The sequence below is a fragment of the Mytilus californianus genome, unplaced genomic scaffold (assembly GCF_021869535.1).
Source record: "Mytilus californianus isolate M0D057914Y unplaced genomic scaffold, xbMytCali1.0.p SCAF_11, whole genome shotgun sequence".
Classification (NCBI taxonomy): Eukaryota; Metazoa; Mollusca; class Bivalvia; order Mytilida; family Mytilidae; genus Mytilus; species Mytilus californianus.
The window spans coordinates 624,658-641,924 of record NW_026262593.1 but is presented as its reverse complement, the minus strand read 5'-3'; the positions used below and the strand labels follow the sequence as shown (position 1 = coordinate 641,924).

General features: G+C 31.9%; 1 protein-coding gene across 2 annotated transcripts in view; it reads right to left on the bottom strand.

The window, feature by feature from the left end:
- Window positions 1-749: 749 nt before the first annotated feature.
- The window catches only part of LOC127719322 (ubiquitin conjugation factor E4 B-like), an 82,592-nt gene continuing 66,074 nt past the window's right edge, over window positions 750-17,267 (bottom strand). For both annotated transcript variants that reach the window (XM_052225378.1, XM_052225379.1), the window contains 7 exons: window positions 15,873-15,999; window positions 11,738-11,882; window positions 10,369-10,503; window positions 8,741-8,932; window positions 5,930-6,104; window positions 4,771-4,917; window positions 750-3,639 (listed from right to left, as the gene is read on the bottom strand). In XM_052225378.1, the coding sequence (XP_052081338.1) occupies window positions 3,578-3,639; window positions 4,771-4,917; window positions 5,930-6,104; window positions 8,741-8,932; window positions 10,369-10,503; window positions 11,738-11,882; window positions 15,873-15,999 (983 nt within the window). In that variant the 3' untranslated portion in view covers window positions 750-3,577. The remainder of the gene's footprint in view (window positions 3,640-4,770; window positions 4,918-5,929; window positions 6,105-8,740; window positions 8,933-10,368; window positions 10,504-11,737; window positions 11,883-15,872; window positions 16,000-17,267) is intronic.

The following is a 17,267-nucleotide window of genomic DNA, read 5'->3' as shown; positions in this document are numbered from 1 at the left end:
TGTTTGTCTTTTTATTTTTAGCCATGGCGTTGTCAGTTTGTTTTCGATCTATGAGTTTGACTGTCCCTCTGGTATCTTTCGTCCCTCTTTTATTTCATTTCTTATACATCCTTGCCTATTAAAATTTCGACTATGAGCTTTCCTAATGAAGGTAAATCCAGAAAAGCGCATCAGACGTATGAAATTTATAACGTGTTGTATTCATTTTTTTTAACATTGGAACTGGGCCGATTATTTTGGACTGGAGCACAATATTCCTTTTAACTTGGAACTATTATTTGGATTGGGCTAAACATCTGAAGTCAGCTGGACAAAGTATTCCGGATTGGTCCTGAACGTTGGAATTAAGCTGGACCAAGTATTATGGATGGGTCCTGAACTTTGGAATTTAGATGGACCAAGTACTTTGGAATTTACATGGACCAAGTATTCTGGATCTGAACTTAAGAATTTAATTGTAAACTGAAAGTTATTTTAACCAGTATTTTGGATTAGTGCTGAACATTGAAAGTTAATTTGAACCAAATATGTATCTACTGAGAAAGCAATTATCCTTTAGCACTGACCATGCAAGACCCTTTTGGGTAGTCAAATGCCCCCCTCCCCCCGTCATTCTCCTTTAACACAAATGTTCACTAGGCCAAAAGAATGCAAAATCATTATGTCAAGCTTCCATTACGTTTTCACATGTGAGCCAATAAAGTATAGGTAGCACAAAAACATGGGAAATAAAGTAGAAATACTTGAAAGAAACTGTAATATTTTATTAGGTCATACATCAGTGTTGCTGGTACATAGTTTTAAATCAAATAATGTATGTATATCACAAAGATGTATACACATCTAATTAAAGAGACTTGAGACTCTGTAAATTATTACTGAAGAACCCATAAAAACCATGAAATGAATAAAAATTTATTTATTTTTTCAGGTTTCAATGGGAACAATTATACTATGTTTAAAACTGCCCAACTTTCAAAGAGGATAATATGTAAATATCAATCCCAAAATAGTGACAAAATATTTCACTCCTTTCTTTCTAAGGTTAACTTTTGAATTGGCCAATCTTATTCCAAAATTTTGGGGCTAAATTTTTCATTTAATCAAAACCAAATTGTTAAAGTTGGCAAGTAGATTGAGAGAAAAAGATAGATGATTGATATTCCACAGCCTGCAATATTGGACATTTTAACATCAATGGCACTATGTATACCACTTGATCAACAAGTGTTTTTGTGCACTGATTAATGTTATAATGTGTACACAATGGGAGATTGGTTAGTATAATAGTAGTTTTCTTTCACTCCTGTAGATTTTTATTTTGTTTGTAATAACAGACATGTTGACCAGATGTATATATATAGTATCAAACTTATATAATTTCTATGCAATAAAGAAAAAGGAAAACAAAACTGAGCATATTAACACACATATTCACACATATCTATTCCATGTCCATTCATATACATTAAAATGCCTTTATAAACACTCCTTAAAGTTTGTATCACAAAACATTTTAGCAAAATAGACTGATCATGATGTATTTCTTATAAATAATTAGGCCAACAAATCGTGAGCTTTTCAGATTGGAAAATGCAGGTTATTCTTGATCTCAAATAAGAATAATTAGCCAAAAAAATGTCTTTTAAGTATGTTCGCTCCTCTTGTTTTTGAATGTTTGCCAGATTTACGGAATCCTCTGGTTTTATCCATGTAGTGCCATTAAAAATTTTGCCCACTAACCCCTATCTTTCTTTCCATAATTTTATTACATATAGTTTGAAATGTCATCTTTGAAAATCTTATAAAATCCTTGTTATTTTTTCATCGTTTTTGAAAGAAAAAAGGTGTCAATGTTAAATGTATGAAAAATCTAGAGAGAATCATTTCCCAAAAAATTTCAAAGGCTTATATCTCAAAAACAAGCACGCTAACCCATTATTTTTTTCTGCTTTTTTAGTTTCTTTATTTAAGTACTACCTATTTATAACAGTCTTTTAAAAAGCTTGTTATTTTGAAACAGAGTAGCGAACATCCTCAATATCATTGTTTATCAGTTGAGAAGAATAATGGATTCCATACCTATCCTTATCCCATACGAGAACAGTCCATGACAGAAACAACTGGTGTATGTCCAATGTCAATATTCCCTTACATAAAGATGAGATAGTCCAATCTTTTTAACAGATATTTGTAAAATGAAACATTTAAAAATCTCTATTCTTGCTCCTAGTCAATTAAGACCAAAGTCTAACAACACACATTGCCAAGAGCATGGTTTGAACTTGCAACTTCAGTGTTGACAGACTTATTAAACAAAATGTAGTAGCTATTAAAATTAATTACTTCAAAGGCTTCATACCCTTCGCTTGGAAAACTATAAATGCCCTAATCCCAGGAAAAGCATGCTTATTCTTTATTTGCACACAAAATTCTTTTGAAAGAATCAAATCTTATTAATAAGGAAACTAAACAACTACAAACCAGATTGCACATTGACACTCATAAAATGTAATTTACAAATGATATTATCTTTTGTTACTTCTTCAGGAGTCAGAGAAAAGTGAACAAACAAAAGCTAAATAAGAACGATAGCTATTTTATAGCTCTGATGTTCTCTCAAATAAATACACAACATTTACATGTCATGGAACATTTCAAAACATCAACAATCTTATTAAAATACAGATCCTGTGTCCACTTTTTGTTTACAAGGATCTGACAACACTCCTTCCTTCTTACTGTGCTTGTAATTATTACATTTTTTTAGTCAATGAAATTTCTGAAGGTGAGAATCATTATGACAAATCCAGAGGATCCCGAAAGGTTTTTTAAACAGAAAGTAGAAGTGAGCTTTATCTGATCCTTGTTAGTAAGGCATGGGATCTGTATCTAAATCAGATTGAAACATTATTTGACATCAAGAACAAAGATCATGGGACCCATAAAATATATCACACCTAAGACAAAGTACAAAAATCTTTATAACATTTGGCATGTCAGTGATTTGGTTTTTTACAGTCATCATTGACTAACTGTAATACATATAACCAACCTAAACCTATTGTACATAAAGATTCACTGTTTCTGAAGCCATTAATTTCCTTATAGACTGTTGTATATTCTAACACTTTATATTAAGACAAACATTTCAGAAGTAATAACTACTACATTCAAAGTTATGTAGATTAACCATTTTGAACTATTTTCTCTTTATGACACATCAAATGCTAAATCTTTTTCTAGTAAAATAAATGCTACCAAGTGAAATGTTTTGACATCTTATGATAAAAAGTTACTCCAACTTAAGCCTGTAGCTAAAATATTATGGTTTTAAATCCTTATTATTTTTACAGATCAGAGAAAATTGACCTGTCATACAATCCATCCACATTCACAAAAGTAAATGAATTATTTCAGCCAAGAATCATCTTTGAGATGGTCCATACAGCTGTCAGTTATGACAAAAGCATAATCTTTGAAATAGTCCATATATTTCACGGATAAATCGACAAAAGTTTTTCTGACAAACATCCATGACAGTTCATCCATTCCCATAACAAACATTTCAATCATTCTAACGTTTTGACTTCCTTTTCTCAATCTTCCATTGTTGAATTTTCTTCTTGAGATCTGTAGCTATAAATAGAGGTATATATACGGTAACTTTTAATTTTAGTTTCACATTATATATTAGATTTTCTGTACATTACAAATTCAGTTCTTCCAATAAATGTTTTGTAAATTTTTACTAGATTCTAACTTCATTATTTTAATGTTTTTAGACAGATATTGCCTTTTTAATTGTTGTTTGTTTTTAAAACATCCAGTGGCTAAAATTTCATTATTATTTATGCAGAGAATAAAGGAGTTGATTCACTTACTCATATTTTGGCCATAAAAATCTGAAAATTATTAACTGCAATAATGTATGAAAACCTGTTGAAAACATATATTAAAATGTCCAATTGTTTCAGCTAAAGAAGATTTTCAACAATTGCGTCTTTAGTTATGTATTTGTGACGCCATAAATGTTGTTGAATTTCATTAAAACCTGAATTTTTGCACAATTTGGCAAAATTTATGACTGTTTTCAGAAAAATTTACAGTGGTGCAATCTCCTCACCCATAAATTATTTTAACAGAAATGTTCTTTTTATACCATATTCTTAGTCTAATACTGGTTTTAATCATCCTCTGTGAGAGGTTGCCTATTGAATGGGTCTGTTTGTAAGGTCAATGGATTCAACTCCCTCAGGCAAAGTTGATCTTCGATGAATTTGGCTACTTTTTAAGGTCCTTTTTGGTCATATAGCTCTTCAACTGTTTAGGTTATTATACATTCATATCTTTCAAATATTCGGCTTTGAGCGTTCCTGATGAAGGTAAATCCAGAAAAACGCTTCGGACGCATGAAATTTATACAGCACTGAGTGGATACCTCTGCTGGTGGACTATCAGTCTCTGAGGGTATCATCAGCTCAGTAGTCAGTACTTCGGTACTGACATGATTTATAACATACTTTTCTAAAATGTCCATTGATAAATTTTGAAATTAAAAGAAACTAAGGTTTCAACTCTCTTAGAGAGTTAATCTTAGATAAATTTGGCTACTTTTTTAGGTCCTTTTTGGTCATATATTCCACTTTGAGCGTTCCTGATGAAAGTAAATCCAATAAAGTGCTTCAGACGTAGGATATTTATAACATGTTGTTTTCATTTTCTACAAATGGTTGTCTACTGAAGGGATATTTGTAAGGTCATATATACCTGGTTTTAATTCATCCTCTGTAAGAGGTTGTCTATTGAATGGGTCTGTTTGTGAATTTAATAAATGCCTCATTATAATGGACTTTTCCATGACTGTTCCACTAGGTAATATCACAGGGTCATCTAGTAAAGTGTCCATTAAAGGATCTGAAAATATATAGAGATATCTGTAACAAAATTGCAACTAACAAAACTGAGTGTTTATCTATATTTTCTTGAACTATCTGAAACCTAATTTGCCATACATTTCAAAAATTTCACTCCATTATGAACAGGTACTAAGTTTAAAGCTGACACAATCATTAATTCATGGTAAACTACCTTAAACCAAAACTTATCATGATGTGGGACAGACAAACAGGCTGGAAAATGTTAAACCAAAACTTATCATGATACGGGACAAACAAACAGGCTGGAAAATGTTAAACCAAAACTTATCATGATACAGGACAGACAAACAGGCTGGAAAATGTTAAACCAAAACTTATCATGATATAGGACAGACAAACAGGCTGGAAAATGTTAAATCAAAACTTATTATGATACAGGACAGACAAACAGGCTGGAAAATGTTAAACCAAAACTTATCATGATATAGGACAGACAAACAGGCTGGAAAATGTTAAACCAAAACTTATCATGATACGGGACAGACAAACAGGCTGGAAAATATAAAACCAAAACTTCTCATGATACGGGACAGACAAACAGGCTGGAAAATGTTAAACCAAAACTTCTCATGATACAGGACAGACAAACAGGCTGGAAAATGTTAAACCAAAACTTCTCATGATATGGGACAGACAAACAGGCTGGAAAATGTTAAACCAAAACTTATCATGATGTGGGATAGACAAACAGGCTGGAAAATGTTAAACCAAAACTTATCATGATGTGGAACAGACAAACAGGCTGGAAAATGTTAAACCAAAACTTATCATGATACAGGACAGACAAACAGGCTGGAAAATGTTAAACCAAAACTTATCATGATGTGGAACAGACAAACAGGCTGGAAAATGTTAAACCAAAACTTATCATGATATGGGACAGACAAACAGGCTGGAAAATGTTAAATATCATTTGTATAGAACCAAATAAAAACACACTATATTATATAAACAAATGTCCAAAGTAGATGTAACTAATAAAATGTTACCTTTGAATTCTTCAGGAATTTCCCCATAGTCTGTTTCAGCTAAGTTTTTGTCCCTGACCAAATCTTCCACTTTATCTTGTAGTTTACGGAATTTATCAATCTCTTGTTCAGTTTTAATCCTGGCTCTTCTCATTCTACCTATTGCATCATCAAACAATTCCTTTTTATAGGACCTCTACAATACAAAATATACCAAATCTATTGACATCATCCATACAGTTTATTTAATGATTTTAGTATTTTTTTAACAATCAATTTACAGAAAATCTCTAAATCAAAGATAAAGTACAGTAAATTCAGAAATTATTGTGAGGTTTTTATTAATGTGAATAATGCAACAGGGTGAGTATCGCAATAAGAAGAACTCGCAATCTGATAACTGAAACATAGACCTGTATGCAGATTTTTTCGAAATTGCAATAATTAAACTCGCATTTTTTTTCATTCTTGAAAAATCGCAATAATAAATGCACGCATTAATTTCTGAATTTACTGTATGTCATCAGTGTTGACTACTTGGCTGTTAGTCTCCTCAGGTAAGAAATGTCCAGCAGCAGTGATGTAAAAAGTCATCAAATATACCAGGCTTAAAATTTAGTATACACATATCAGTCAAACTATTTGACCTGAATTAGTTGTGCATACAAAATTCTTTTCAAGTCAATCAAGAAATCATCATTAATATATGTTCAATGATTGAAGAATAGTATAGTAAATAAAAAAAAGAGCTGCGCCATCGTCATTTTAGCTTGTCTTTATGCTTTTAATGAATTTACTGGTATATGATCAACTAGAATGCTGTAAGCACTACTCAAATAGACCCCTCCCCATCCCCCCCAAAAGACATGCAGACACAGTGGTACCCACAAAACATGAATAATTTGGCACTATTAAGGCTACTTGATGTTTAACTAAGTTTGTGGTCTCAATCTTAGAACGAATAAAATTCTATAACCGTCCAAAGTGTGTAAAATGGACAATTTGCAATAATTTTCAATGGATAAAGGTCCATAACTTTGCAATGTCTTATCAGAAATTTAAAAAAAAACAAAAGGGAGCTTATTTCGATAGACATAAACAAGTCACCAAAGTTCAAAACTGCTCAAAGCGTTTTAGAGTTATTGTCAGAAAACTGGAAAATCCCCCCTTTTTTATGAATAAAGTCCCAATACTCCAAAAATGTAAAATCAGAATTTTTTAAAAATTGATATTGAACTTATGTTAATATATATAAACAATTCACCAAAGTTTCGTGAAAATTGTTCAAAGCATTTTTGAGTTATAGTCAGAAAACTGGAAAATCCAACATTTTTTTACGAATAAAATCCCACAACTCGGAAACATAAAATCTAAAATTTAAATAAACTGTTGACACAGAGATATGTCTCTCCTGTTGGCATAAAATTCAGAAAAAGACAATCTGATGGACAGCAACATTGCTAATTAATTCAAAGTCGCTGGACCAGCTAGTGTGTAGGGCCTCGAAATGGTTGACAAACTGAGATGTACAGACAGCAATGTAACTTTATAGATAATATTGTCTATTGTCAGTAGTTCCTATCAAACTAACTTAATCAGAAAAATTAATATTGAAAATTGATTATTGATTGAAAGTCATTGGACCATGACCTAGGGGGCAGGGCCTTGAAATAATCGTCAAACTGATATGTACTGATAGCAATGCGACTTCATACAAAATATCAATGATCTATAACCAGTAGATCCTATCAAACTAACTTCAGTAGAAAACTTAACATTGAAAGTTGCTTATTAATTCAAAGTCACTGGACCATGACCTAGGGGGCAGGGCCTCAAAATAGTCATCAAACTGATATGTACTGAGAGTAATGCAACTTCATAGTAAATATCAATGATCTATAACAAGTAGTTCCTATCAAACTTAAGCAGAAAACTTAACAATTGTTGACGCCGTCCCCGTCAAAGCAATGCCTATGTCTCGCTTTCCGAGACTTTCGTTGCAGGCAAAGACAAAAATCAAAAGGGAGCTTAAGTTTATAGATATAAACATATTCACCAAAGTTTCATGAAAATTGGTGAAAGTGAATTTGAGTTATTGTCCAATATGTTGACAGCGGACAGACAGACGGACAACGGTATACCATAATATGTCCTGTAAACTGGCATTTAATGAATAAAGCATGACTAAGGGAACACAACATATTGTTTTTAATAAAAAATTCTTAAAGCTTCTGTTTTCTGTATAGTGTTTAGTTTTTGTTGTTTTTTTTTGTGATCTTTTCTTTTTTTAAAACATGGCTATCTGTTTTTATTGAACTAATGATTTGTTATTGCCCCAGGATATCTTCTTACTCTTTTAAATAAATCATTTATGTAATTAAAACCCTTAAATATGTACGAATAATCACCAGTACTATCTGTATATACAACCTGGAACAATTTAGTAAAAAAGTCATATGATTTGTGATAGATACAGATTTGTTTTTCTATTATGCTTCAAAGATCTATGAATTGTTCAATAATCACTGTGATGCATTTATATTGCTTCAAACAGATTGGCGTCTGCTAAAAACATTCTTAGTGTATAGATTATCTCCCTTGAGATTCTTTTATGTACTTAACTAGTGGTACTTTGAACTCCAAAAGTACATCAGTAAACTATTTCCCATTGTAGATTTTTATAAGAATTACTTTTTCTTTATGCATGTATTCCTATGAATATAATTTTGTATCATTTTATTACAAGAAATTGGTACTAGCCACATATGACAGATATGTCCCCTGCAAGTGTCAACAAATGAATAAATAAGAGATTTCATTCTTAATCGTTACCTCATCATTAGCTATAGTATTAGCAAAAGCATCACAGTCTAAATGTAGGTATATATCTGTTAAACTATCCAGCAGTTTTTTAGGCTCCCATCCATATTTCTCTGGGTTTTTCACTTTCAAGTTCTTACACTTTGAACCACATAGCTGTTGAAGGTTAAAGTTTAACATAGCTGCCAGTCTGTCACCTAAATGCTACAATAAGACAGGTTGTTGAAATTAAAACATCTGTCAATACTTCATCAATATACTGAGATTAGAGAGAAAGAATAGAAAGAAAGAAAGATTACAGACAATAGTTGAATAAATATATATAGCATCTAGATGCTAAAATCAGTAAAAGGATGTTAAATCTAAATAGAGTTCTGAATAATGTAATTTTTAATCTCATACTGCTATAATCTATGTTACAAGTCACAATTTCTGTGTTAATTCAACAGTACACTAAACATTGCTAAATGAGTCCTTATAGGAACCTGAAGAAGTGGAAATTAGAGGCTCCAAGTAGCCTAAATTCCCTACCTGGCAAAAAATTGTAACAATAAAATAATAAACAGCAGCGGCAGCCTTCTTTCACACTCTAAGAAAGATTGTGACAAGATTTATTATAGATTTACTCAGAGGATATCTATCAAAAAAAATGTTTGTCTTTTTAAGACAATAAACATTCGATTGACAATAACTACTACTTAATTTTGTTAGAGACCTTGTCTTATACATTTTGCTGTTTATAGTCATAGTTCAAGATAATTGCATAAAAGTCAAAATTGGCCAAAAATCATTTAGGGGCATTTATTCCCAAAAGAAAAGGCATGCAAATTCAGTTGCAAGTGTACATTCATTTTATCATATAAAATAAGGAGATGTGGTATGATTGCTTTGTATAATTTATTTATTAGCTAATAAATTTGCATTTAACAGTTTCTCTCTACCCTCTATAGTGTTTGCCATACACAATAAACCAACACAAAATAGGGCAAAAATTGTCATATATTAATAATATTAAAGTTTACAAGAAAATAGCCTAAAAACTTGCATTTTGCCCCAATGCTCTATTCTTAGCAATGTGGCCTTGTTGCTTGGCAATGTTGAACCATTTGACAAAACTATATGCTGTTAGCCATTTTGGCTGAGTTTTATTTTGATTGGCAAATTAGTTTCAGAGGAGAAAATTTTAGTAAAATTAAACCAATGACAGCTGATGATGCAAAGAGATGGAAATAGTTCACGCTGGCGCTCTCTAGGACAGGGGAGGTAAAAAAGAACAAAAAATTCTGTTAAACATAATAAAACAATACCAAATCTTCCTGTAAGAGACTTGTATAGTTCAGAAAAGGACCAATCATTTTCTGTGTAAGATAATGGGAGAATATCCACCATTCTTACGTTATATACTTACCGAGTCCAGAAAAGGACCAATAATTTTCTGTGTAAGATAATGGAAGAATATCCACCGTTCCTATGTTAAGATACTTACTGAGTCCAGAAAAGGACCAATAATTTTCTGTGTAAGATAATGGAAGAATATCCACCATTCCTACGTTAGATACTTACTGAGTCCAGAAAAGGACCAATAATTTTCTGTGTAAGATAATGGAAGAATACCCACCATTCTTACGTTATATACTTACCGAGTCCAGAAAAGGACCAATAATTTTCTGTGTAAGATAATGGAACATATCAACTGTTTCCGTGGCAAGGGTGAGGTATGATCGGCATTGTTTTTCATCCATAGCTAGTTGTCGTTGTCGTGATTGCTGCTGCTCCTGAAAATATATAAATTATAAATATTACATTCTGTACCTAGCAGTCTTGTCCCTAGTGTTTTCATGTGCATTACAGAGGTAATTAACTCACTTTTCCCCATCTAACCTTGCATAAATTCTAGCAACTGAATATTAATTTAAATATAAACCAGAAATTAGCTATACAGTAACACAAGTCCTGACTTTTATTTAAGTTTTGTTGAATTCACTGATAAATGTACAAGTTTTTCAAGGAAGACATGTGTCTTCTGCCATATCCAATTCATATATGCAAAATGTCCATGATGCTTAATGGGTAACCCCTAAAATCACTCAGATGAAAAATTTGTGGTGTGGACAATGTACCAGTGCGAACTATACAAGCCCGATTACGGTAATGAAGAATCTTGTAAGTCATAACTTTATGTGTATTTATCTCAAATTTCTCCCATTCTGAATAATATTACAACTATCTTACCCTGGATTGTTTCTCCCATTCTGAATAATATTACCACTATCTTACCCTGGATTGTTTCTCTCATTCTGAATAATAGTACTACACTCTTACCCTGGATCGTTTCTCCCATTCTGAATAATATTACCACTATCTTACCCTGGATCGTTTCTCCCATTCTGAATAATATTACCACTATCTTACCCTGGATCGTTTCTCCCATTCTGAATAATATTACCACTATCTTACCCTGGATCGTTTCTCCCATTCTGAATAATATTACTACTATCTTATCTGGATCGTTTCTCCCATTCTGAATAATATTACTACAATCTTACCCTGGATTGTTTCTCCCAATCTTAATAATATTACTAACAAGCATTCTGAGAGTATTGCATGGCAATACATAGTCCCCTACAGGTTAAAAATTCATTGTACTGGAACAAAATGCTATCTTGATCTATAACTTGTCATGGTGTAAACTATATAACAAATATCAAGTCCATATCTTCAAGCATGACGAAAATAAAGTGTGGAAACTGATTATTCAAGTGAATTTTCTAAGTTCAAGGACCATAACTCTGCACAAAATCATCAGACCGGAACAAAAGTCGAACTTGATCTGTAACTTGTCATGATAAAACAATATACCAAATATCAAATCAATATCTTCAAGCACAAAGAAAAAAAGTGTGGAAAACTGATTTGCCGGACTGACGGATGGACAGACAGACAGACAGACAGACAGAGTGCAAAACTAAAGTCCCCTTTGACTTCGTCGGTAGGGGACTAATAACTTACCCTGGATTGTTTCTCCCATTCTTCTGTATTTTCTAATGCCTCTTGAATTTCATGAATTCGTTTTAAACAGTCCAAACTTTCATCCAATAAAAATGTTGTATCATTCATTAACATATTAACAAACTTCACAAATGATTTGCCTTTCCTGGAAATAAAACATTAACATGTAAACTATGTAAAAATTTCAGTCAATGAATCGTGGTAAACAATGTAAAAAATTCAGTCAATGAATCGTTGTAAACTATGTAAAAAATTCAGTCAATGAATCGTTGTAAACTACTGTAAATTCAGAAATTATTGCGAGGTTTTTATTAACGCGAATAATGCGAGTGGATGAAGATCGCAATAATAAGAACTCGCATTCTGATACCTGATACTTATATCTGTATGCAGATTTTCCTGAAATCCCAATAATTAATCTCGCATTTTAGTCCAGTTCTTCTAAAATCGCAATAATAAATGCACGCAATAATTTCTGAATTTACAGTATGTAAAAAATTCAGTCAATGAATCGTTATGAGAAGAGGGGCAATGTAATCTCGGTTGAAAAGTGTCGTGTAAATGATAATATAACTGCATACCAAATATCATTGACCTACCAGTAGTGGTTCAACATAAACTCACTTAATCAGAAACAAATATGTTAGCGCCACTGCTGCTGGAAACAGCACGACTAAGTTTTGCTTTTTTTTACTTTGTCGACGTGAGACAAAACTTCACAAATTCATTTCTCAGCATAACTGGTTCTCTGATTTTTTACTTATTAAAAATTGTTCACTTCAATATGGCTCAGTTGCCCTAAGGAATATCGTTAACGTTTTATTTAATTAGAAAAGCTTTTTGTATTCATATTTGTCATGCAATAAAAAAATCCACAGTTCAACTGCTGTAAGAACATTTGTTTCAAGGTGAAGAATATGTTTTGAAAAATTCAATAGCCATCAAACTAGATATCATTTTCATATACATATGCACATTTATGGCTCTACAATCTGTCAATACCTGTATCTTGGCATTGCACAAGGTCATGTTTTTCTCTGACTGTTAATGACGTCTTTACTCTAAATCCATTGGACGTTGGATGTGTACTGATTGATATTTTAGTCTTAGATGCATGATATTTAGGTCTTTCCACTTTTCTGTGGAAAGACCTATTGGTTTTCTTCTGATTATTATTATTAGGTCTTTCCACTGTTCTGTGGAAAGACCTATTGGTTTTCTTCTGATTATTATTATTAGGTCTTTCCACTGTTCTGTGGAAAGACCTATTGGTTTTCTTCTGATTATTTTTTTTTTTTTTTCTTCCGCCAAATTTTGTTCTTGCGATAAATTTTTGTTTCGCAAGATGTCGCTTAGATGTTTCGTATATGATATCGAACATTTTATGCGTCTTTGAAATTGACCCTGCTTAACCGAATACTTTTCTTTGTAGGAGTTATCTCCCCGAACACTGTTTTCCTTGTGCGTGCATCTCCTCCGTAACCGTAAAAGAAAGCGACAAATTTATTTTACCAAATTGCTCGTTATATCCTCAGGATGTTTTGTCCATTTTTGACTAAAGCAATACGTAAACTCCATATGAGAGTTATTTCCCCTTCTGTATTTGACATAAGAAATATATAAATGTATAGCATGAATGGTAAGTGATAGAGACCTAAGGTATATTGATTTGAGTTCCTTGGTTCATCAAATGAAATTGAGGCCAAGGTCAAAGGTCAAGGTCATATTCTAACTTTTGACTTTTCCTTGTTATTTGATCTCCTCTATCACTTTTAAAATTACAAATTAAAGAACTAGTGCAAAATGTTTGCTTAATTGTGATTAAGATATGATATATTTGGTCTGAAACAATCCAATGATATCTTATAGAGTTATTGTCCCTGAAATGATTCAATTTAAGGTTAATTGATTATTACTCCAACTTGGTACATGATAAAGCCATAGGGTCTTTTGCAAACTGTTGGTTGACATATGACCTTGAAAAAAGTAAATCGGAAGGGACCTTGAGTGAACCGGAAGTAGTATTTTTTGCACTTATTTCATGGAAAAGTACCTAGAAACCATATATTTTTTTAATGATCATAGGTTAACCTATCATTTGAGACCGGAAGTGACATTTTATAAACCGGAAGTAGCATATTATCTTTCTTATTACAGGCATAAGTATATACAAACTATATTATTTTGGAATCAGTGTGAATAAAGCTATCATATGAGACCGGAAGTGACATTTTCTAAACCGGAAGTTGGCAATTATCTCTCTTATTTCAGGCAAAAGTATATAGAAACCATTTATTTATTGAATCAGTATGAAGAAATCTATACTTTGACGCTATTAATAACTTTGAGTAAACCAGAAGTAGCTTCCTATCAATTATTTAGAAAATTGATGTGGAAAGACCTTCAATTGTTCTTTGAACAATTGGTTTTTAATTATTATTATTTTTTTCTTCTTCCGCCACTTTTTTCTGACGGTGCTTTTTTGTTTCGCAAGATGTCGCTTAGATTTTTGGTGTATGATATCGAACAGTTATTGCGATTTTGAAACTGACCCTGTTTAGCCGAATACTTTTTATTGTAAGAGTTATCTCCCCAAACACTATTTTTCTTGTGTACGCATCTCCTTCGCAACCGTAAAAGATTATGACAAATTTATGTCTCCAATTTGTTCGTTATATCCTCAGGATCTTAAGAATAATTTTGACCGAAGCGATCCAGAAACTCCATATGAGAGTTATTTCCCCTTCTGTATATAAAATAAGTAAAATGTAATTGTAATTAGTAATCCATAAGTGATAGGGACCTAGGGTCTTTTGATTTGAGGTCCTTGGTCCAAAAAAAAGAAAATAGGGTCAAGGTCAAAGGTCAAGGTCATTTTTAAATTTGGATTTTGGCTTATTTTCACCTCTTTTCAAACACGATATAAGATATCGACAACATATTTTTACTTAATTGTAAGTTGTGACATGTCGTAACACATACATATCGGTTTAAAGGGTACGCTTACATCAAATTAGAGTTTTCTCCCCTCTTTTATTTGAAAATATGCATATGGTGATATAACTCATGAACCAAATATAATTAAGTCCTAGGGTCTTTTGATTTTAGGTCCTTGGTTGATGACCTTGAAATTGAGCTCAAGGTCATAGGTTTAATTGACGTTCTAGATTTTGACCTTTGCTTTTACCTCATATGTATACATGATAAATCCATGGGACTTTTTGCATTAGGTTTCAAGCCATTTAACCTTAGAAAAGCCAACCAGAAGTGACCTTGTGTAAACCGGAAGTAGCTTTTTTTTGTACTTAATTAATGTAAAAGTTTATAGAACCAGATATTTTTGGTATCAGTGTCAATTAAACGTTTGAATAATACCGGAAGTAACATTTTTCAAACTGGAAGTAACAAATTATCTCCCTTATTTAAAAAATATTGTATAGAAACCATATATTTTTGGAATCAGCATACAATAAGCTATCATTTGAAGCTGGAAATGACATTTTAAAACGAATTTTACTATTTTCATATTAAAATACATGTTTTTATGTGGAAAGACCTGCAATTGTTCTCTGAACAATTGGTTTTTAATTTTATTAGTTTTTATTGGCTTTGAACTAGCTGTCAGTAACTGCGAGTACTCTCAGATCTGTACTTAGTGTCTTTTTGTAGTGGGGATGTATAAGTACCCTGCCACGTCCACTCTGTGTTTTTGTTAGATGTATTTCTACTATGTATCCATCTGATGAGTTAAGCCCTTTTCAACTGATTTTTATAGATTGTTCTTATGTTGTACTGTTACACCACTGTCACAGCTTAGTTTGACCCGCCACATTCTACATGTGCATGTCCCAAGTCAGGAGCCTGTAATTCAGTGGTTGTCGTTTGTTGCTATACATCATATTTGTTTTTCGTACATTATTATGTATATAAATCAAGCCGTTAGTTTTCTTGTTTGAAGTGTTTTACATTTGTCATTTCGGGGCCTTTTATAGCTGACTATGCGGTATGGGTTTTACTCATTGTTGAAGGCTGTATGGTGACCTATAGTTGTTAATGTCTGTGTCATTTGGTCATAAACAAAATATATATAAATAATACAACAATTTAACAGTATTCGGAAAAAACAAATACTCACTTGGCTTCCTCTATCATTCTGTTCTGGTGAGCTGGTATTGTCCACATCACTTTCAGAATAATACTAAGATGATATCGTATAGCAAATTTATCATAGAATTCACTGCTAGCTCCTGTTGATTCAATATCTGAAAAATCAAAATTAAAAGTTTAAAAGAAATCCACTTCTAATCCCTGCTGATTTAATATTCGTAACAAAAAATTAAGTTGTCATAGAATTTATTATTGGATAATGCTGATTCAAAATTAGAATTCATTACTGGATAATGCTGATTCTATATTAGAATTCATAATTGGATAATGCTGATTGAATATTAAAATTCATTACTGGATAATGCTGATTCAATATTAGAATTCATTACTGGATAATGCTGATTCAATATCAGAATTCATTACTGGATAACGCTGATTCAATATTAGAATTCATTACTGGATAATGCTGATTCAATATTAGAATTCATTACTGGATAATGCTAATTCAATATTAGAATTCATTATTGGATAATGCTGATTCAATACTAGAATTCAGAGGTAGGTAGGCTTGATTTAAAAAAATTTTGGTCAAATTTTGTGTATAGGGTGTACTGTGTAGCAGAATCTTTTTGACCTATGAATTCTCCGACTGACCAAGGATTATATCTAACAAATAAATTGCTTCGCCAAGCGCAGCTGGATACGACCGCAGAGGTCCAACCCTGAACAGTTGGGGCAAAAATGGACACAATATTCCCGCTTGATACAGGTCTGAATTTGGATTGTAATTAAATATTTGACACAGAATAACTGTAGTCAAAGAACTTAGAATTGGTTTTATGATTTGAATTTATATTCAATTTCTTGCTTTTGTGCAATACACTGTGCTGTTGTGCAATACTTAGTAAATCTGTTTTCAGACGATATACAAAGAATTAGCAATTGTGACACACAATTTTTCTTTGGAAAATTGACAATTTTTTAAATCTTGAAGAAAAATTGACCCCCCCCCCCCCCCCCCAAAAAATTATTTTGTTTAGAAATAGAAAATGACATACATAATCATGGCTTAAATTAATATACCTTCATCAGCATTTAATAGTAACTTCTAAAAATAAATTGACAGCTAATCACCTCAAAACAATACAACATTTCTTTATAACAAAACCATTGTAAGGGAGGCAACTCTTAATGCTAAAAAAAACCCCCAAACAAATGATATTGATCACAAATAAACAATTCTGAATATGAAAATTTATTACCACTGAACCCTTTGATATACACTTATTATATTATATATCAGTCAGGGGACTTACTTAAATAGTGATTTTCTAAATCACTGATTCAAGTAACATTATGTCCATAAAGGTTGGAAGTAAGAGTTGTCTTTCTTTAATAATCACCTATTTAAGTAGTACAAATT